This window comes from Lasioglossum baleicum, chromosome 3 (assembly GCF_051020765.1).
Source record: "Lasioglossum baleicum chromosome 3, iyLasBale1, whole genome shotgun sequence".
Classification (NCBI taxonomy): Eukaryota; Metazoa; Arthropoda; class Insecta; order Hymenoptera; family Halictidae; genus Lasioglossum; species Lasioglossum baleicum.
In genome coordinates, this window is record NC_134931.1 from 2100506 (window position 1) to 2122017 (window position 21512).

The 21512-nt window shown below is 41.5% G+C and overlaps 2 protein-coding genes across 4 annotated transcripts in view; both read right to left on the minus strand.

Moving 5' to 3' along the window:
* LOC143207120 (bestrophin-4) overlaps positions 1 to 15409 on the minus strand; it is a 30253-nt gene extending 14844 nt beyond the window's left edge. For all 3 annotated transcript variants that reach the window (XM_076420227.1, XM_076420226.1, XM_076420228.1), the window contains exons 1-3: positions 13106 to 15409; positions 3999 to 4260; positions 2574 to 3118 (exon numbers count right to left, since the gene is read on the minus strand). In XM_076420227.1, the coding sequence (XP_076276342.1) occupies positions 2574 to 2644 (71 nt within the window). In that variant the 5' untranslated portion in view covers positions 2645 to 3118; positions 3999 to 4260; positions 13106 to 15409. The remainder of the gene's footprint in view (positions 1 to 2573; positions 3119 to 3998; positions 4261 to 13105) is intronic.
* Positions 15410 to 15554: 145 nt separating this feature from the next.
* Positions 15555 to 21512, minus strand: part of LOC143207117 (phospholipid-transporting ATPase VD) — a 40746-nt gene continuing 34788 nt past the window's right edge. The window contains exons 10-18 of the mRNA XM_076420222.1: positions 21066 to 21363; positions 20440 to 20872; positions 19985 to 20370; positions 19624 to 19911; positions 19304 to 19555; positions 19121 to 19225; positions 17682 to 17869; positions 17443 to 17607; positions 15555 to 16981 (exon numbers count right to left, since the gene is read on the minus strand). Coding sequence (XP_076276337.1) covers positions 16939 to 16981; positions 17443 to 17607; positions 17682 to 17869; positions 19121 to 19225; positions 19304 to 19555; positions 19624 to 19911; positions 19985 to 20370; positions 20440 to 20872; positions 21066 to 21363 — 2158 coding nt within the window. The 3' untranslated portion in view covers positions 15555 to 16938. The remainder of the gene's footprint in view (positions 16982 to 17442; positions 17608 to 17681; positions 17870 to 19120; positions 19226 to 19303; positions 19556 to 19623; positions 19912 to 19984; positions 20371 to 20439; positions 20873 to 21065; positions 21364 to 21512) is intronic.

Here is a 21512-nt window from a genome sequence, read left to right on the forward strand (position 1 = left end):
CGAGCGACGCCTGTGCAATTTCGAGCCGGGACGAGCGGTCGTTGCAATAATAGACGGGGTCGCCGACCCGGAAGTGCAACACTATAAGAAACCGAGGACCAATTTCGAGAAACGAGCTCGATAAATCCGTCAGCGGATTTTCCCTCGTTTGCGGAACGGAGAGCACGCTGTCCATTTGTAACGAAACGGAACGGAGACGCGTCTCGTTTCGTTTCTGGGTGATAATGTTGACGTCGCTGCTCCAGCTGCAAACAAGTGGCTTTTACGCGGATCGCCTAAGCCATGGATGAATTATTGCGCGACCAATTAATGCGACACGTACCGGGAATTCTGCGATACGATCTTCTAATCCGCGAGACTCGGCTCTCCGGTGAATTCTTGCCGGAGGAATTCACGAGGAACGCGGAATTCTGCGGGAACACTGTTTCACGTTGAATTAACACATTCCCACCGGATATTGCGCACGCGAGTTTTTAGAATCTTCGCACTCCGTCATAAAATAAATAGATGAAATGTTCAAAATGGTTCTGTGGACCTCAAGACATTCTTCGGGGAAGAATCAGCTTGTAAAACGCGCGAAGATTGTAGATTAATACAAATTAAGTTCCTCCGAGGTGAAGCAATATTTTCTCACGACTCAAGTCATCACGGATTCGTAGAACGTTATCTTTATTACGATCCCATAAAACTCGGTGCACATATTTTACTGCACTTTTGTCACAGTTCGAGCGGAAGAGAAATATGACGCAGCGTCGTTCACTTTCTCGGACGTTCCCGGGGGCAAAACTTTTTAGAAAAAAGTAAGATTGAGATGTGAAAGGCTTCGTTCTTTGAAATAAGAGATTGTTCAGTGAATTTTTCCATCGAAGTTACAGAGAATTGTACATTCACGGTTTTTAGTCACGGATTTACCGATTCTCCAATTTTGATCGTGAATCATTTAATTGAACAAGAGTTTAATTGACGTTCGAAGGACAGAGATGTTGAATTTTCTTGGAGATCGAGACTAAGCAGCACTGTCCTCTACGGAAAACGCTCCGGGGAGTCTATTATTTACTCGCTAATAAACCACGGGCTGATGACATAAGCAAATTGCACGTCTTTATCGATGCTTCGCGTCGAATCGGTAGAAACACGATCCTATTCATTACAGCATTCTCGTTGGGCAGCGTCAAGTGGAAACGCGACCCTGTTCCACGTTGTGGTGAGACAAAGAGTTGCAGAAAATTCATTCAATGAGTCAACAAATTTTTATACCGCTGCATGTGCCTAATAAAAACTTCGAAAATTGCAGTGGATGAGAGACATTTTGTATTGTGTTGTTCCTTTAGCGTTAGACTTTATCAGGCGTTGTTTGCTTATCATCTTTTTACAACGAGTCTACGCGTTTCTCTTTCACGTTAGCGTAATCTATAGTACGAAAGCTACATACATATACAGGACACTGTGAATTTCTGCGGTTAGTGGCCGCTGACGTCACACCCGCGCTATTTGATTTTCTCTCGTACGACCACACTAAACTGTTTATAGCTCGCGTTAGGATATTCACGGCTCCAGGAAATTTGGCAGAGCGATGCACAAGGGTTCGCCTAGCCTTCTAGACTGTTCATAAAATTGTTCTACAGGCGTCCTCGTTGGAAGGATCGATAACGAAAAAGTCAAAGGGGAGTCGATTCGGATCCTAATATACAAGAATATACTTGTATACGCCAGAATGTACCAGAATGTACCAGAATGTATCAGAATATACAATAATATATCAGAATGTACCAGAATGTACCAGAATGTACCAGAATGTACCAGAATGTACCAGAATGTACCAAAATATACACGAATATATCAGAATGTACCAGAATATACAAGAATATATCAGAACGTACCAGAAAGATGTAAGAATCCTTAGATTTATTTCAGTTAGAAGCTGAAAATTGTGAAGAACTGCAATTTTCACCATTTTTGAACGTTTGTTGCAACGTCGACCGATTTGGATGAAATTTTCAGAGTATGTTTAATTGATACAGATCTGCAAAACGTATTTTCTAAATTTCCCTGATCAGTAGACTGCGGATCTTTATGCAAAATAAAAAATGTTTGCATTGATTGCAGGACTCAGGTGTCAAATAAAAATTGTATTCTTCTTTTAATTATCCTATTAAGCTGAAACCAATACATCGATGCCTTTAAATATTTTTAACATGTCCAGAGCTTTAAATTGCATTTACCCATTTTTGTCATAAATGCATAAAATCCGCAGTCTACTTATCAGCCTACAAAAAAAAGTTGCAATATACAACTTTTAATATTTCCTAAGCAATTCGGACCAATTGGAATTTTTCTCAAAAATTTTGTTCACGTTGCGTAGCCAACCAATTGTTCCACCTTTCTGGAAAAGTTCAAATCGTATGGTGCAATATTAAAAAAGTTATCATCTTTTTAAGAGTGTCCAAATGAGAGCCACTGTACGTGTCGGACCGCAAAGGGTTAAGAATCGAAAGCCTGTGATTTGAGCGAGTGGTCTGGCCAGCGCGGCGGCGCTGCGACCTTCCCCGTTCGCCAAGCCCGAAATCGCTTACCTTAGGAGTAATTTTAGAAAGCAACCAAGACCTCTGCAGGTGGCTACTTCGGCGGTGTAAGTGACCGTCATCTCTCGTTCCGGCGACGATCGAGCGCTGGCGAAACGACGAAAGTTGGCTCAGCTGTTCCAGCGGTCTCAGCTGTCCAGTCAGATCTCGCCAGGAGGGCTCCTCGCAGGAGTCATCTGTTCCCCGTTCCGTGCCGCATCCTCTTCTTCGCCGGCAGCTCGGCTCCAGACTCTCTCGAGTCGACTCTTCGAACGCACGATCGCGGCCAGACACTAATTAGTCCGCGTTCGGCCTTATCTCACCGAGCACTTCTCTCTCTCGACGACACACGCACAGGCGGCAACACCACCGCCAAGGTCATCCTCGAGGCACAAGGTCTTTGCGTGCGAGAATCGATTGCGCAACAACTGCAGCCGACGCTGCCGAGATCCTGTGAAAGTAGTCTCGATCCTCCCGAACAACACGATACTCGTCAAAATATTTGGATCGACGGTCCCGACCTTGGTCACGATGCTGAAGCCTCGTTCGTGTCGGACCTACAGTAAATCAAGAGAGCTACGGTCAGAGTGGAAATAAACTATTGTTTTAGAACTGTAGGAATGTTTATGTTGAAGCAGCGAACACAACAATGTCTGCTGGATGATAATAGGAGATACCAACACCGAGAACCTCATGAAGTGCTCGGAAGACAATCAGCACCCGTATCAATTCGTCTGAACCGCACGCCGCACGGCTTCAGTTTTGTTTTTCCTCTTACTCGAGATTATTTGTATGTTATCTGGTAATCAATATACTCTTCTCTGACCGATGTTTCTAAGCGTTGACACTTTCTTACTACTGTGTTAGAAGATTTGTTTCGGTTCTCGTGGTGGCGGACTACTTTTCTCATCATTGATTTATATTGACTCATTATCAGACTACGGATCTTTATGCAATTCTGGCTTCTAAAAATGCTCAAAAATGGTTAAAATATAAAATTCCACAGAATTTAGTACGATTTTTATTCACTTCAAAAGTACGAAGAATACTGTACCATTGAAAATGAGATTCTACATGATTCCACTTTCTTAGAAACATTGCAAATTGCATAAACATCCGCAGTCTACTCATTATTAATCCCTTGCCGTATTTTAACGAGTAACACTCGTCATTAAATGGAACAAAATTTGATTCGTTTACAATCAATATTCAAGCATTAAAATAAATGTATAAATATATGTATATTTTCTTTTCTTTTCTACGACATTTTTGGCGATAAAGACGTTTTCACTGTAACCGTAAAGAAAATGGTACGGCAAGGGGTTAACACGAAACTGAAACTGAACACGAACGGAAACTGTATTACTGCTCCACCATAAATGCAATTAAGACAGTTATTTTAGCAGTATTACTGCAGCAGCTCCAATCAAAACGTACCCTAACTCCGCGAAGGCTAAGAGCTGCTCGATACCGATAATAGCACTGGGTCTTAATTGACGGCTCACGCTATGCTTCCGTTTCCCTGAATGAATCGTCGCCACTGTTTTCCCTCGGGTCGCTCGGACTTGATGATAATTCACAAACGTTTCACTGTTCTCTCTCTTCCTCTCTCTGTTTGTCTCCCTTTGTGGAGACTTGTTGTTCACGCGAGCCTAGAGCCACTCGTCCGTTTACGCCCCGAGCCACTCCACAGGTGGATCTGCAACGACAAGAGTGCCGGCCACCACGGCTACGATTAGAGTTTGCGTTCCACGATCATGATTCATCGACTCCTTATAAGAGTTGAGTTGGCATTTTATTGCTCCAATTCGAGATACCACCCTTATCTATAGTCCGGGGAAGCCGTGACATCGCTAGACCAGAGGCGACAGGCAAACATCTCCGATGAGCAATCAGTTTACACTCTAAATCCCCCGTTTGCCAGAATTAAACGACGGAATTATTTGTCCAGATTTAACAATGATTCTTAACACTCCAGATTTCACGTGTGGAGGACACCGCAGACAGAAGTGACACAGAGTCCACAGATTTTCATGGTTCTTTGAGCCCTTAGACTGCCGGCATTTTTGCACTTGTTACGAGCCGAGGGCTGACGGATAAGACGTGGCCGAGGTTTCGTGTGAACAGGATGTGTCACAGGATAGGTTGTCGTGGGTTGCCCTTTATATAGTCGAAATTTGGTTAGAAAAATGGCCGTGGGGGTATAGGAAAATCTGGAAGACGTTTCTAAGTTTTCCATACGCATGTACTTTGCCATAGGGGGAAAAAGCTGTTTATTTGGGCATGTGAGCCGGACATCCTACATGAACATGTGGTTCCAAGAAAGGAGTAAAAAAGTCACGTAGACAAAATCTCCATACGTAACACACTAAAAACATAATATTTTTTCCGGAATATTTGTATTGTACCCCAGATTTTAGCTGGCTCCGATCGGCGCCAGGCCGGTTGGGAACGGAAGCGAAGATTTAAAAATTTTATCACGAATAAAATTAATTTTACTATATGGTAACGCAAATTATTGGGTTAGCAAGAAAGTAATTTCGGTATTTTAAGGTGAAATAAAACCGAAATTCTTTATTCAAACGATAAACTTTAATCATTAAGATATTCTTTTATTTATTCTTTTCTGCAGAAAATCATCGAACAGAAGGGGAAATATCTTATTCATCAAAGTTCATTGCTTGAATAAACAAATTGGGCTTTATTTCACCTTAAAATACCGAAATTACTTTCTTTTCAACCCAATATTAGGCAGCTGACCTTTATGCAAAATAAATGTGTTCTACCTGCAACAAACTGGAGTGAAATGGAAATGTATGTTGACTTAATGCGTTTAACACTAAATCTACCGAGAATTAAAAGCGATTAAAATGTTTTACCTTGTAAAAATGTCAAGGCTCTATTTATTTAGATTCTGTGCAACTTTTAGTACAATATGAGCTTGGATAGAGAAATTGACCGAATCGATTTTCATGTAAGCAACTTCATAATTTCAATAATTGTGAAATGAAAAATACAAAACCGGTTATTTCCCGGCAATGGTGGGTTTAGTGTTAATCAGTTGAAAATAATACAACAGTATTTTTAAATTGTTCCAATGTTGTCACAAATTGTTTTAGTGAGTCCATATAACATCACGCCGATACTCTAAAGGTTAAAGTGTAACCTTTTTTAACCCTTTTAGTACCAAGAGGATGTGCTCATTAATCTCAGAAGATAATGTAAAACTTCATTTAACCCTTTGTTCACCCTATACCATCGAGTCAGACTCACGATGAAAAATCTATGTCGAAATTCTTGGCCTACTCCATTCGACCGACATGTATTTCTCGATAATGAATCGTAACAGCAGCTAACTGGACATTAATGAATCGCTAACGATACCAGGACTTATCAATCGGTGAAAATTAATGCGGTTTCGATATGCTATCGCTAAAAGAGTTCATTACTCCACAAACACACTTCAGAATTTTCGTCAGTTTTTATTCGGATCCCGAATGCGACTCTCAACACTAAACTCTAACAAATGAAAGCGACACAATGAAATACTGGTTCACCGATAAGCTTTTAAGCGCATATTAAAATTTATGCACTCCGCCATCAATACGAGATTACAAGAAATTATTACGCGCTATGAATGTACGACCATAACGTTCCCTATATAAAAAGAGCACTTATCCTGACCTATGCATTATACAGTGCGGGTTTTATACGTTTATTAGCAGACCGCGGATTTCATGCATTTATTGCATGAATGAGTATACAGTTTCGAGTGAAATAGTACAATGATTAGGAGAATTTAATTATATACGCAATTTTCATTTTGCATACAGATCCGCAGTCTATTTATTAGATGCACATGATATGCAATCTTAACGGAGATTAAATGATTCTTCCATCATAATTGTGGTCTCTACAGAGTGCAATTTTTCACATAAAGCACACAATGAGGACATCAATTCTCATGAAGTCTAATCGAGTCGTTTAACCATCGGATAACGAGTCACGCTAAAAGTATATTACAGTTGAAAATGACGCACAAACTCATTAAGGGACGAAACAAATTTTTATTTTATTCCTGCTTCCCACAATGAATGTAGAACATTATTATTTTGCATAAAGATCCGCAGTCTAGTAATTACACATTCATTAACTTTGTAATGTATGAAAACTGTGTGTAGATATGTATATTCGTTGTAGCCATTTTCTGGTTAATAAATTTTAAAAATGAAAGTGCATATACAAGGTGTCCCAGCTAACTTGACCACCTTGAATATCTTTGTTGTTTTTAAAGATACGTCAAATGTCTGAAGGACAAAGTTGCATGGTAAAATGGGGCTCATAAGATACCAACAAAATTTTTTTTCATGTAATTTTTTTTACGAGATTTCAAGGTCACCTTCATATCTCTAAAAAAAATTACATGAAAAAAAAATTTTCTTATGTAATTATCTAAATTATCTTATGAGCCCCATTTTACCATTCAACTTTGTCCTTCAGACATTTGACATATCTTTAAAAACAACAAAGATATTCAAGGTGGTCAAGTTAGCTGGGACACCCTGTATACAATTTATTGAAGCGTATTGAGTCTTGTTTCACTCGCAGTAACGACTCCGTTCACGCGTGTGTCTAAATAAATATATAACTTAATTTAAATAAATAAATAATTAATTTTGAATATTCTTAATGGATGAATTTGGAGTGCAAAAGGTGAATTTGGAGTGCAAAACCAACAGGAAGGAACGAAACCGATTCTAAAAGAAGAAAATCACGACCAGAACGTTCGCCATTACCATCTATTACGAGATTGGCGTGAACTTCCAAGAACCGAAGCCTTTTTAGCCTGGCCGAGGACAGTCGTCCTGACGGCCAAGAGGTTGATAGTGAATGAGCGTCGCGTACTGCGGTGCTATGTTCCGCGGTCGCTAGAAAACGATGGCAAACGGCCGAGAGAACCTTTGTCACACGCTTCCGTTACCGGTGCAATGACTCATTTTCGTTCTATATTTCACGGGCCGGTGTATTCAGGCCGCGGCATCCTAGCCGTTCTCGATCGCGACACGCTCGAAACCAACGTAATCGCGATAGCACGTATACCTGATTCGTAACCTTGCTTATAGATCCTTATCGCGGCCCGTTATCGTGTTACCGTCCTACTCCACATTCGCGTCGGCGAACATCTGTTAACGCACTATTCGCGGACGACAGGTTGTGCAACGAGAACTCTGCCACACCATTAACCCCTTGCAATTTTCATTAGAACATTTTCCTCGTGATCACCGAACTGCGAACACAATTTCAAACAGTGAACAGATTGAAAGATTTCTAGAAAATCAACAGATTTCTTAGTAAAACTACAATAAGAGAAATAATGTATTCAGTCATTTCCCTGAAAAAGGAAGATTTTTGTGTATCCTATACCTTAATGCTTCGATGCTTCAGTGTTGGCTAAAAAATAATAATCTTCATTTGTGAAGGATTTGAACGGCTACTCTTGTAACACGAATGCTATTCATCGATGCTTTCAGCGACATTTCATTGTACTTTCAATTGACAATTTCTATAGAAGAAGAAACAATATGTACTTTGTTCCAAGAGTCTTATATCGCAATAGTCAATGGTGAATGTTGTAAAAATAGAGTCGAGCACCAAGAGTGACTGTGCCGTTTTATAAGAATTTCAAGATTGAGTTCAGGTATAAGATCCTCGCCATTTTTATTGTATAATATGCACCCGAATCAAGAAATTTGCTCGAGTGTTTCTCGGTAAGGTCACATATGGCCACGGCTGCTTCGGTTTACTGTGGCGAACGCTTTATTATACTGTGCCTCACCGATTCCACACAGGAATCGGTTTATTGTATGCGAGCACTCAAGATTTACGATTATTGAATAAACTAACAGAACCAGATGGTTTCGGAGTAACGATATTTGAAAGGATTCCGTCGAACCTCTGCTCTTATGTCACGTAATCTTTCAGTCAACGTGTGCGCTCGACGAGGAAGATCTCCGAGAGTGGTGAATATTCAATGGTGAGTATTCAAAATATTGTTTACATTATTAAATATGTTGATATCTAATGAATTACTAAACATTTAGGTATTGTATGAGCAATTATACCAATTTCATATCCCTAAAATCAGAGCTGGGAAAAATAGTATTTTAAATAGTAAATAGTAAATAATCCCATTTATTTTACAGTACCTATGTGTACAACTTTGAAAATAAAATATTTTGTTTGATGCAGTAATTTTTGAAAATAAAATATTTTGTTTGATGCAGTCATTTTTGAAAATAAAATATTTTGTTTGATGCAGTAATTTTTTAAAATAAACTATTTTATTTGATGCAGTAATTTTTGAAAATAGTATTTTATTTCAAGAATATTGAAAATATTTGGACTTTGTCTTTATTTTCAATTTCAATTTTAAATATTATTGCTCAAAATAATGGTTTGCGTTCAATAGATATTGCGAACCTTTAAAACTTCATTTACTATCGAGTTTAAAATCTCGATTTCGTGATTTATTCGATTTTCCTGAACACGCAGCGACTATATATTTGTTAGCCATCCAAAATGGAAATTACGATGGATTCCGAAAGACTTAAATGAAGAAAAACGTACTTTTATCAAAGAAACCGTATTAAATGTTGCGAAACAGATAGCAAATCCAGATTCAGAGTCACGACCTCAATTACTTTCACAAAAGAAAGAAGTAGATGACTTTTTTTTCCTTTACGAGAAAAGAAACAAATGATATCAGTCATACAAACATTGCAGAATTAGAATTATTTCAATATTTGAGCGATAGTGATACACGAATTGAAAGTATTGCAAAGTACAAATACATGAAAACATTATTTTTAAAATACAACACAGCTATTCTATCCTGTGCTCCAGTTGAGAGACTTTTTAGCTTTGCTGGACTGATTCTGTGTCCTCGAAGGAGCACCGTAACAGATTCCAATTTACAACACTGCACCTTGTTGTATGAGAATAGCAGCAGTTAAACAAATAAAATAAAACGAAAATGTGGCAAATGATGTAGTTTTTTATATTAAGTACCATTTCTTCTTTAAATGTGAAATTTGTTTCTCGATCGAAATTGAAATATATGAATTTATGATTTCGGCGTCAGGTTCGATCAATTATAAAGAGACAGCAAAATTATGAGTTTTAAAATGTTCTTTCCTTTTCTTGTCGCAGCAAGTAAGTGTATTATTTTCTTTGATCCTTCAGATCTACACGGCTGTGTTATAATATTTTTGCCAAATTATAATTTTCTTGCATTATTTTCAGATGCAATAAATATTCTTTGTGAAAATGATCCACGTAGGGATCGAAACGTCGAGATACATGTTTAAATAATTGCACATTTGCTGTCTCTTTATAATTGATCGAACCTGGCGCCGAAATCATAAATTCATATCTTCTTTAAATTATTGCCAAAAAAAGAAATATTAAATAAGTAATACGATTTCTAAAAGTATTAGGTATAACGACACAAAAAAATAAAATATTCTATTTTGTGTTTCAGATTATTAAAATAGAAATATTTTGCTTTGCGTTTCAGATTATTAAAATAGAAATATTTTATTTTGTGGATGAAATTGTTAAATTAGAAATATTTTATTTTGAGGTTCAGATTGTTCAAATAGAAGTATTTTATTTCGAGGTACAGATTGTTCAAATAGAAGTATTTTATTTCGAGGTACAGATTGTTCAAATGGAAATATTTTATTTCGAGGTTCAGATTGTTCAAATAAAATACTATTTTCTTTAGGCAAAATAAAATCTAAAATATTAAGTAGCGTTTCAAAAATTTTTTTCGCCAAATAATGCCCTCCTCTGCCTAAAATTTACAAAATCATATGTAATGAAAATATTCTAGGTCGGAAGAAATATTAAATTTTCAAGTTAAAATTGCTCCGATTTCAAAGCGTTAAGGTTTAATCGGTGAGCAGTGTGAATAGCTCGAGGATTATTATAAATTTCGAAAATCTTCCCGAGTGAAATAAAAATCGTAGGAGAGAGAAGCTGCAGATCAATGAAAAAATTATTTTATCTCTCAGCTGAGAATAATACAGTAGTGCTTACTTTTGTCACTCTTGACTCTGTTTTTTAGAAGAAGGAATACTGCCCCATAGGAGATTAAATGCGAATGAAAAATGCTTTCGCATGTTTGTACGCGGTAAATAAGGAAAGTCGACTAATAAACACACCCTAATATGTTTTTCACACGGTAAACTCTTGATGTCCCGAGTCAAACAGGCGTGCAAACAAAACACGACGTCTAGATCGCTCTTTGAAATAGATATATCCAGTATTCGTATCGATTGCTTCATCCCAGCTATCTAGGATTGGCTCGTCTTCCCATCTAGTAGATTGTACACCCATCCTGCGATCATTCGAATGATTTCCGCGAAACGGAGAAAAACAACCTGTGAAATGGTGTTCGTCCACGTTAATCATATGTCAATCAGTCGGTCGAATAATATCGCGTGTTGTCGGTGCAGCCATGCGTTCGACGCGTGAAACAACGGATTATAGTTCCGAAGAGTCTGAGGCTGCCTTCGAGGGAGGCCCCTCCGGCTAATGCAATCATAGCAAGCATAGCGAGCACGTGTGCGTCGCGCAGTCATCGTCGGGGGAAGCCAAGATGACGCAGAAGAGAAAGCACCGTGACCGTTCTCAAACAACGAGCTACCATCCCGTTTGGTACCAGTCCAAATCAGTTCTTTTTTAGAACATTGTGAAAATAAAGTTAGTACATTGTGCAAAATATAATTTGTCTGCGTTCCTTGCGGGATATAGGAGCTACGTAGACATTTTCATGAGCCTATAAATGCATTGCTATAAATGCATTGCTATAAATGCATTGCTATAAGTGCATCAAGTCCGCACTGTATTTATCACTTTTTAACCCTCATCCGTGCCTCGTGTCAGTCCTGTCACCAGACTGCGGATTTAATGTGTACATAACTAAAATGGTTTGGACCAATTTAAAGGCGACAAAGCAAAATAATTGTAATCACGTACATCCTCTACTTGTTGTGATATCATAGAATTATATTGTTTTATGTCACTTCAGGCTACACACCTATCTAGACAAGCCCAGTCAATCTTTATTTAGAATCCTGTCGCCAGACTGCGGATTTAATGAATATATAACAAAAATGCTTTGGACCAATTTAAAGGCGACAAAGTAAGATAATTGAAAAACAACGATATACTGGTTTCAATTGTGTGAAAATGATTAAAACTACCCCTGGTCTAGCCTCTTCCTCCGACCTCTTCAAGGATTAATTTTTTGCGAACAAGTGGAAATAGTTTTCATTCGTGCACTCGACAATAAAGACAACACAAGGAACGTCGTAGAACTGTTAAGAGAAAAATTGTTCATTTTAATTTTCACAGTCCAATAATGTTTGAATGTAATGGTCTCTCGTGCGAGAAGATGGAGCCTAGATGTCAACCTAGAGCTACATGTACACACGTGTGCCGGCATCCTTGAAGAGGTTAAATGTCACGGTACAACCAGAAACGCTTACTTGTGTGTAGCCGGTGTCCTGGCAATCGAGATCAAAGGTGTCCTTCGTGAGAAAACGCTTTCAATGAAATCGTATTGAAATGATCAGAAGAAATGGCAGTGGAATTGACTCGTCGAACCTGTCCGACGCATATGCACCGGTTCTACTTATGTATTTTTTATCGGGAACTTGCGTGTATCAGATAAGATTCCGATATTTTTAAGTAGCAAAATCTCGCGCGAGCAAATATGGAGGTGTTATCGGACAGGGTATGTTTGAGAACTTGAAAGCATAAATGTTTTTAGTGCGATCAAGATAAATCCAGATAATTTTGCAACGCGACAAAAATCCGTGAACTACACAGTGAGATACAGTAAGAGGATATTTGATTTGTTTGCCGCAACAAGCACCTTCAATTTCCTTGTCTAATTACCCGTCCGCCCTTAATAACTCAATTCTGCGCACATATGTTAAGTAGAAAAAACGCGGTTGCGTGCTATGAAATACAGATAAACAAAGATAACAATGGCCCTGACTACCACTGACTCTTTTAGCTTTCGACCCATGCAACAAATTACCTCCACTTAGCGATACTTTAAAAACTGACATAGATCGCAACGGTGAAAACAATTGTGCACTAAAAGTTTCGGAAAAGTCGAAATTGCATAATATCCTGTAATTGTTTCCAGCAGTGTAGTCATTCCTGCACCCTGACTAAAGATATTGAAAGTCAACGCCTTGCTATATGATATTCCCCAGAATTATTACAGAACAATGAAATTTCTAGAAAGAAAACTTTAATTCAACTTAAAACAAGCGAAATAATTCAAACAGATTACATATTTATTAGCCAGGATTGAAGTGCAATCAAAACGAAACTTCTCTAACCACCAAGTCATCGGAAGTCTTCGAAACACTTCTGAATTGTCATGAAAAGTGTATCCCGACTGCCAGGACACCCGTTACCCTCAACTGCAGCCGAGAATGCACCGACGCACGGTCACCCTTTACCTGTCCGCTTTGGTCAGGCGAGTCTGCGAGGCTGAGAGCGCGAAAACCCTAATCGATCAGACGACGTAGGTGCTGAGGATTGTTGGAACTCCCCGAAAAACCTCGAAAAATCCCGAAGGAGCTGGATCAAAGCGCCGGAGACCGTCGGACGGAGTAGAACGCGGACCTCGTGACAAAGGAGTAGACACCGAGGCCCGGAACCAGTCGTCAAAGGTCCGGCGGCAGGTTCCCCTCGCTTCGGGGACTTTGTTTAACAGGTTCGGAACCGGATCGACACACCGCCTGCCCACTCGAGTTGTTCTCAAAGCGTGCACGATCGCGAGAGGAAACCGTCGACGACGAATCCGCGCGAACTCGCAGCTGCGCTGTCTTTTGCCGAGCGAGCACCGAGCATGCACTGACAATGAGTGAACCGTTGTCGCAGCACGCCAAAAGATCCCCCGGTGCTCCGCCCGTTGCCTTTCGATCCTATCCCCACCTACAGCCCCTGTTTCCGCATCGGACAGTGGTTCTCAGCAGCCTCGCTCGCCAAAGAAACCACTGCACCTCAGCGATCCTCAACCCCTTCTTCGAGACACACTCAGTTTGACTGGGGGTGCAAGAAACTCGAGGGGGTTGAACTCTTTCTAGGAGTTGCAAACTTCTATGGTCACTAGGACTTTTAGCCTGGCTGAACCGAGAGCACTTGGAGAATGGAGCTTGGAGTTTCAAGTGCAATGAATATTCATCCCTCTGTTCACCCCTCTGCTACCCCATTTCACTTTGCGAAGATTTACTGCGCGATGTAGGGACCACTTAGATGATTGCAGCTCAAGCTGACCGCAGTTTCCTGCTGCTTAATCCTCTCTGCTTTGAACCAAGGATTTTATTTTCTCTTTTTTATTGGAGTTGTTAAGAGTTGTCCTGCTGTTGATTAGACTCTTGTATCTAGTCAGGAAATGTATACGGACTACTGAACTTGTGATGGAGATAGTTTGTAGGAAAAATATACACATTGGGGGAACGCTAACCACGCAGTCGCCCTCAAAAGTCCTATTTTTACGTTTTTACGTTTATGAGAGAATTAATTCTCTCTGCTTTTTATTTTCTTTCTTTACTGGAGTTGTAAACTTTGTGTTCCTGTTGATTAAACTATAGTATCTATTCAGGAAATGTATAGGAATTACTAACCTTGTGATAGAGATAGTTTGTAGAGAAAGATATAGTGCTTTTTTGTCAGCCATGGTTCACATTCAGGAACGCTAACAATCCCCAAAGCTATGTTCTAGAATGTTCTATTGTAATGTCATTGTCTGCAGATTTTCAACTTCGCGACGCCACTCTGCAATCGTTCAGCGTGCCGCTCGAGTTGCGGTTGCAGCAAAACGTACTCTAAAAGCGAGAACACTTTCGCCGGTAGACTTTCCCGGAGAAAGCAAGATCGAGGATCGAGTTCGATCGATCTTACGAGAGATCGTGACGCGATTTCTGTAAAAGAGTTGCGTCACTCGGACTGGCAGGATCTAGGCAGATGAGCCACGAGGTTACTGTCCAAGCAACATTCGAATCACCGTAAACTCTAGTAACGAGTAGGTACAGAAGCCGATTAAGCAACGGCCCCGTAGTGTTTGTTATTCTATCGTGTCTTGTAATTTCTTACACTCTCGTTCGCGTACATCTCCCGCGTGTTTACGAATCATTAAGCGAAGTTTGTTTATGCAAAGGTCGTCTACACCGTCAATGTGGCAATCGAGCCGATTACTCTGTCTGTATGTATGTTTAACAGAGTGAACGTAACTCTGTTCGAAACCAGATGAAATTATGCGATACTTACGAAAGACAGCAGATACTTACGAAATTACTCTTCGATATAAATTGTGTTATCTATCGCGTATTGAAGCGCGGATGCGTAATTTTCTGATTTAATGATGGTAGGGCAAATAATCTATTAGGTCGTTCGGAAATGAAAGCCAATCTTTTACCATTTAGATTAAGTTTTATTACATTTTGTTCTACGATATTTCGCGATTTTTTAGGCAACTTAAATCATGCTCGTAGAATTTCTGCTTTACTATTAGCAAAAATTGAGTTATATGACTTTTTACGACTACATTTGAAATGAGAAAAAAGCGAAAAAAATGGTAATCCGACGGAGCATCCTCTCTTTAAACAGCACACAAATATTTCACAATAAAAAAACGAAAGCTGATGGAAATGCATACTTTGATTTTGTCAAGTTATACCACGACTTTGCGATTTAAAATAACAAACGGAAGCAATGCCACTTCTACACGAAAACCGAAATTACTTTCCGAACGACCTAATAATTATTTTGTGTAATATTTATAAACACGACACGTCGAAATAAAATTTGCGAACACAGCCACGATGAAAACGCGTGGGCGACTGTTCTCGCGTTAGAGGAGCGCAGGAATCTGTGGACGTTCGTCATGAATAAACCAGAAAAATGTAAAGAACACTCGGTTTACTATCGTCTCTACAATACACGCAGTTGCTGTCAATCGTATATCAAAATACTATGTCAACACGTGCAACGTGTCGTCGATAATGTTGAATATACACATGTATAATAGAACCTCTATGCTGGCAGAACGCGCTTATACACGTACATCTCCGAAATTATGTTAATAATACAGTCGCGAGCGTGGGAGGTGTTTCGTGCGACACCCGCCCGCGTTTACAGCGTAAACATACTATTTGTACAACGTTAACTTCGTACGGGACAATGTACATACGCTTGGAGGCGGTGGTACAGTCAGGTGGCAAACCCAGCGAACCGTGAATCGAAGCTTCTACCACTTATTCAGGTCCCTTGCAATTCTAACCACTTGTATGAGGTCTAGAAACTTCTGTGAGTCACTATTCTTTTGAATTTTTGGACCTGAAGCTTACACAAACATCAAATTTTCACGGAGCCCAAATCTAATACGGTCCCAGGCACTTGGGAATTCAATCCGCTATTGCCACTTCCCCCTCCACAGGTCCTAGGACCGAAATATACACGGAGATTCAAGTTCTTACATTTTTTGAGGCCCCAAGTTTATGCAGAACTCAAATATCGAAAAGGCCCAATTCTCCCATGATCTTAGGCACTTTAAAATTGGAACCACAATTGCCACTGTCTCTTTTATCGTTCATAGGGCCTAAATTCTCATGCATCTACACTTTTTATGGCGCTATTAACAAAAATTAGCGAAACTGATTCAGGGGGAAACTACTGTAGGTACTACAGCACTGGTCCCAGTGTTCCTTTCATCCCACGTGTCCCAATCGCGATTTGCATCGCCGCAAGGTTTGCTACCTTCTCGCACCGATACCTCCGGATGTACATTACACCGGTTACAGTGTACACTTCCTGTTTTCTTATTCCTAAGAGGACACTTACGATCTGAATTACATTCTACTTAATTCGATATGCAACCCGCGTCTCGAACAAAAGTCCCGCATAGAGTTCTCCTTGTCGCACTGGAACCGTCGATGCACGACGATATCGCTAACGGACTAAAACAGTCTTGGTCCCTAAAAGTCACAGCCATCAAATGCAACGAACAACGGTAGTCGGAAATGTAAAGCCACTCGGATTCAACTGAAAAGACACTGTTCGAAACGACGATACATCAATCGAGCTGGTCTCCGTTAGAACCGAGGATGCACACTAAAATTAACGCAAACCTCCTAGCAATACTTCTTCGAACCATAGGAACAGTACGCGATTCAATCGCGACAACTTGCGCCGGTCCTTTGGCCAAGGTCTCGGCCAAGGTAGCGATCTTGAAAGAGTCGATGGATCTGCCTGAACGTGCTGACAGTCTTGTTGGGCGTTTCGGGGTGTGTCATGCAACGATAGTGGTCAGCGCGTCGTTTTTGTTTCCGGTTCTAAAACACGAGAAACGGAGCCAACTGACGTGACCTGAACGGTCGTTTAACGACTGGTAGCGTGCATTAGTCAATTATAATTAGACAGCGGATCTTTATGCAAAATAAAAATGATTTACATCAGCTGCGAGCAGCAGGAACGAGGTAGCAATTTCCTTCTTTCTCGAACGACTTCCAAACTGTGCCTACAGTGTTTTCTCGATAATTGTCCAAAACACGGGTCCGGCCAGGCACAATTATACATAGAAAATATACATAAAACGTAGAAAACAACAGCGAAGCTCCATCTAATAACAAAACTTCTTTATTTCCCATTATTTTTTGATGGGGCGTTTTGAGAGTCGTACCCTTCCAGGGAAAAACCCGGAGGCCAGACATTTGGGACATTTATCGAGAAAACACTGTACTTATTTTTGTCATAAGCGCATAAGATCCGCAGTCTAATTGTAATCATCGTGTACCTGATCGTGGCGTGTTGAGTCGAGCGAGACCAGCCAGCGATAAAATTATTCTCGCTTCTCTCGGCGATTCGTTGTCGACGGCTTCCGGTCTTCAACTGCGCCTTGAACGAGGCGTTTTGCGCGAGGTCCGGCGATACGGTGCACATTATGGTCTTGTACACTAACCTGAGTGAGCAGAGCATCGACCGTTATGCATAGAATTTCGATGGGCAGTCTTTTCACAAGTGGAGAATGCGTACCTTGGTAACAATGCTAGAACACAGGTAAGTGTTACGGTGAGCCAGTAGGTATGCCTCATGACAGCCACTTCCATCACCCAGTAGGAGCAAAGTAGGCCCATGCAGTTCACGCAGACTACGTTGTAGATCAGACAGAATCCGAAAAATACGCCCAGGGATCCTAGTATAGCTAGCACGTGGATTACAGTCTGAAAATCATACGTGGCTTTATGCGATCAAATGTGAAATTTAATTAACCTTCAATTACTCGCACTCCACTTTCTACGTAACTGGTTACACGGAACTTTACATCGCTCCACATAAATTTGTATTCAATGAAATAACTACTTCAATCAAAATAAATATTTGCATTTGAAACACTACAGAGTGGCTGAAAAGTTCCCGGAATTTTTTAAAGCATTTCAGCAGCATAAAAATACCGCACAAACGAATGAATCCGCACACTTGACCGAATAATAAGTTTTATTAATTCATTAACAATGAAATGAACCAAGAACATTTACAACAAATGTTCGAAATTGCCACCTTTTGATTCGATACATTTACGGACCCGTTTTCTAATATAATAATTCCCGACGATGTGGTCGCGCACTCTTCCGCCGTAATCTCGTCCCAGGCACGCGTCAACGCCGCTTTCAGCTGTTCCACCGTGGCGTATCGTCTTCCTGAAATTTTTTGCTCTATGATGGACCATACTGAGTAATCCATCGAGTTAAGATCCGGCGAGTTCGGCGGCCAAACATCTTTTCCCCAAAAGCCGGGAAACAGCTCTTTGCAGACGACGATGGTGGATTTGGCGGGATGCGCCGGCGCCCAGTCCTGTTGAAGCGTGAATCCGCCCTGGCCGAAGTGTCGCGTTGCCCACAGCTTTAATTCCCTCCGGAGGACAAGTTCCTGGTACTCGGCGGCGTTGATTTTTACGTTTCTCGGGATGAACACCAGTGGCGTCTTCCCGGTGGTGCAGATACCGGCCCAACCCATGACCGAGGCTGGAAAATGGCTGCGGCCGATGGTTTTCGCGGCCGAAGTCTTCTGCTGGCCCTTCTTGAGCAGCTGGCGGTGATTTTGGCGATTGTGTAGGGGTTCGACCGTAAAAATTTTCTCATCCGTGAAAAGAACCTTCTTCAGGCGATCACCAGCGACCATCGTCGAGAATTTTAGAAAGCGGGTCCGTAAATGTATCAAATCAAAAGGAGGCAATTTCGAACATTTGTTGTAAATGTATTTGGTTCATTTCCTTGTTAATGAATTAATAAAACTTACTATTCGGTCAAGTGTGTGAATTCATTCGTTCGTGCGGTATTTTTATGCTGCTGAAATGCTTTAAAAAATTCCGGGAACTTCTCAGCCACCCTGTATATTTAAAGTTTTGAGATTGTAAATTCTATAATGCGAGCAATTAAAAGACAGAAAAAGAGAAGGTAGAAACGTCGAATTACCCAAGATCGAGTCTCTATGGCAACGTGGAGAAGCATGACGACGATGCAGCAGGTCATCACGGTGGTTCCGAATTCCCATATATCTACGACCGAGTCATAGTACACCTAAAATAATGACGATTCACTAGAGAACTGACAGCCCTTCTCGAAACAATCGGTTAGATGTCAAGACTATATACTAACAGAGTAATTTATGAAAAAGATAACGATACTTTGATACAAAGCATCGGCGATCGTTAGCCAGAACGAGTGCGGCCGATAGACGAGTCCGAGCCGCCCTCTTTTGTACAGGTGGGGCATAGACATTAGAACAGCAGGTGAGGCAAATCTGTCGTACACGCCCAACACTAGGGGCGGCATCGACGTGAACATCAGATTGTACAACATTAAGTAGATCTGGTCAACCATCACCGTCCCGGTGAAGCCGCAATACAGCTGCGAAAAACATAACTGTACAATACTGTACTACGATACTGTAAAAATATGCATAAAGTGTGCTATACCTGGAACCAGAATACAAGGAAGACGAATGTGGCGTTCTTGTGGAAAAAGTACAAAATCATCCTAGAGAGGCGATCGTAACACCAGTGCCCGTGCAACAGTAGGAGCCTGCTAAGCATCGAGAATCGTGAGATGGCGAAGTCTGCGGCCATGACGGCTTGTGTACCTTCGTGTCCCGATATACCGACTCCCACGTCCGCGGTCTGTATCATACTAACGTCGTTCGCGCCGTCCCCTATCGCCAAGGTTCTCATTCCTAGTTGTTCCTTCACTATACGCACTATGTATGCCTGTAACGCAACATCATTTCACTCTTCTATATTTCCACAAAACATCTACAACACTAGATCATCTAAAATATACCTTCTGAAGAGGCGTTGCCCTGCAAGCCAAAACACTGGTGCACATTTTCGTCAGTTCAAGGAACGAAGTGATCAATCCCGATCTCGGATCTAGAATGACTGTCAGCGTTTTCCCATCGACAACCAACGCTCGTTGCTTCGGCCAAGGGCTGTCAATCCTGTGCGCATCATTCTCCGCTGGATCACGGCTCAACATCGCCGTCTCTCTGATATTGTTTCTCCAATCGTTACCGTGAACCATGCTGTCCCTTTTCGCAGACTCGAGGTACCCACGAATCAAGGTCTCGGCAACAGTCTTGGACCTGGCTTGCAGCCATAACAGCTGCATCGCTGGTGAGAAAAGACGCGCCGAGTATGCAATGTTCACCGCAGTCTCCGGCTTGTCTCCTAGCAACAGAATCAGTACGTCAGCTCCATATACAATGTCTTTCAATCATCTCTATCAAGATTCTATACCTGTCAGAACCCAAACAACGATCCCAGCAGCCACCAAGTTAGCCATAGTCTCCGGCACGCCAGCCTGCAGTTTATCCTCGATCCCAGTCGCTCCTAGCAGCGTCAAATGAGACTCGAGGATCGCGTACGAGTCCTTGATACGATGATCTCGATTCTCCATCGCTAGCTCAGCCTCGGTGTGCGCTTGCCGCCAGGTTTCATACTCCTGCGTCGTCAGGGACTTCTTCGCCATCACCAGGGTCCGGAGACCTTGTCGCGCGTAGGACTGTAAGTGCTGGCGAATCTTCAATGTAGTGGCAGAGTTCTCCTCTTGGGGAGTCAGCGAGGAAAAGATGGTAGTGTCCGCGCCCTTGGAGTACAGGATCAGCTCGTTGGTAAGCGGATGCCGCACGAGGATCGACATGCACTTCCTGTTCGAGTCGAATGGCAGCACCTGCAATTTGCGGTAAATTAGATACAGGTACGAGGATAGTGTCTTTGACATACGAGGCTGAGGTTGATTAAGAGGAACAACAAGAATTGCGTATCGGTTACGGGAACGCGAATGAAAGGCGGTTGGTCGATCTTTGGAGAAAGTGAGGCGCCGTCGCGTCGGAGCCAGGAGCAACAGTCCATGACGAGCTTACGTGAAGTATTTCGAAAGTGAGGATAGATTTATCCGGCAGACAGACGATCGCGCTGCGAGCCGTCCGTTTCAACAGTTTCACGTCGTAGGCCCGCGCCGCGTTCACCAACGCGAGCTCGTCGGGACTTTCCGCTTCGTAGATCGCCGCAGCGGGTAGTAATTCGTCCCCGTTCTTCCTGGCAGCGTCGATAACGGGACTCAGCGGGCTGCGTCTCTTCTGAGCGCCGTTCGGCGACAGTTTTCGCCCCAGCAGTCCCATTCCCAGGCTCGGTATGGACGTCACGTTCAGGAACTTCGGTCTACAAACGTCCGATCCACTAATTATGCTTGCAGTTATGCCCGTTCTTCAATGCGCATGATTAGTCTTGACGATATGGTCCGTGACTTCGGAACGATTTTATACAAACTTGCTTCTACTAGATTATTCTCGAGAGAAAGTCTACACGCG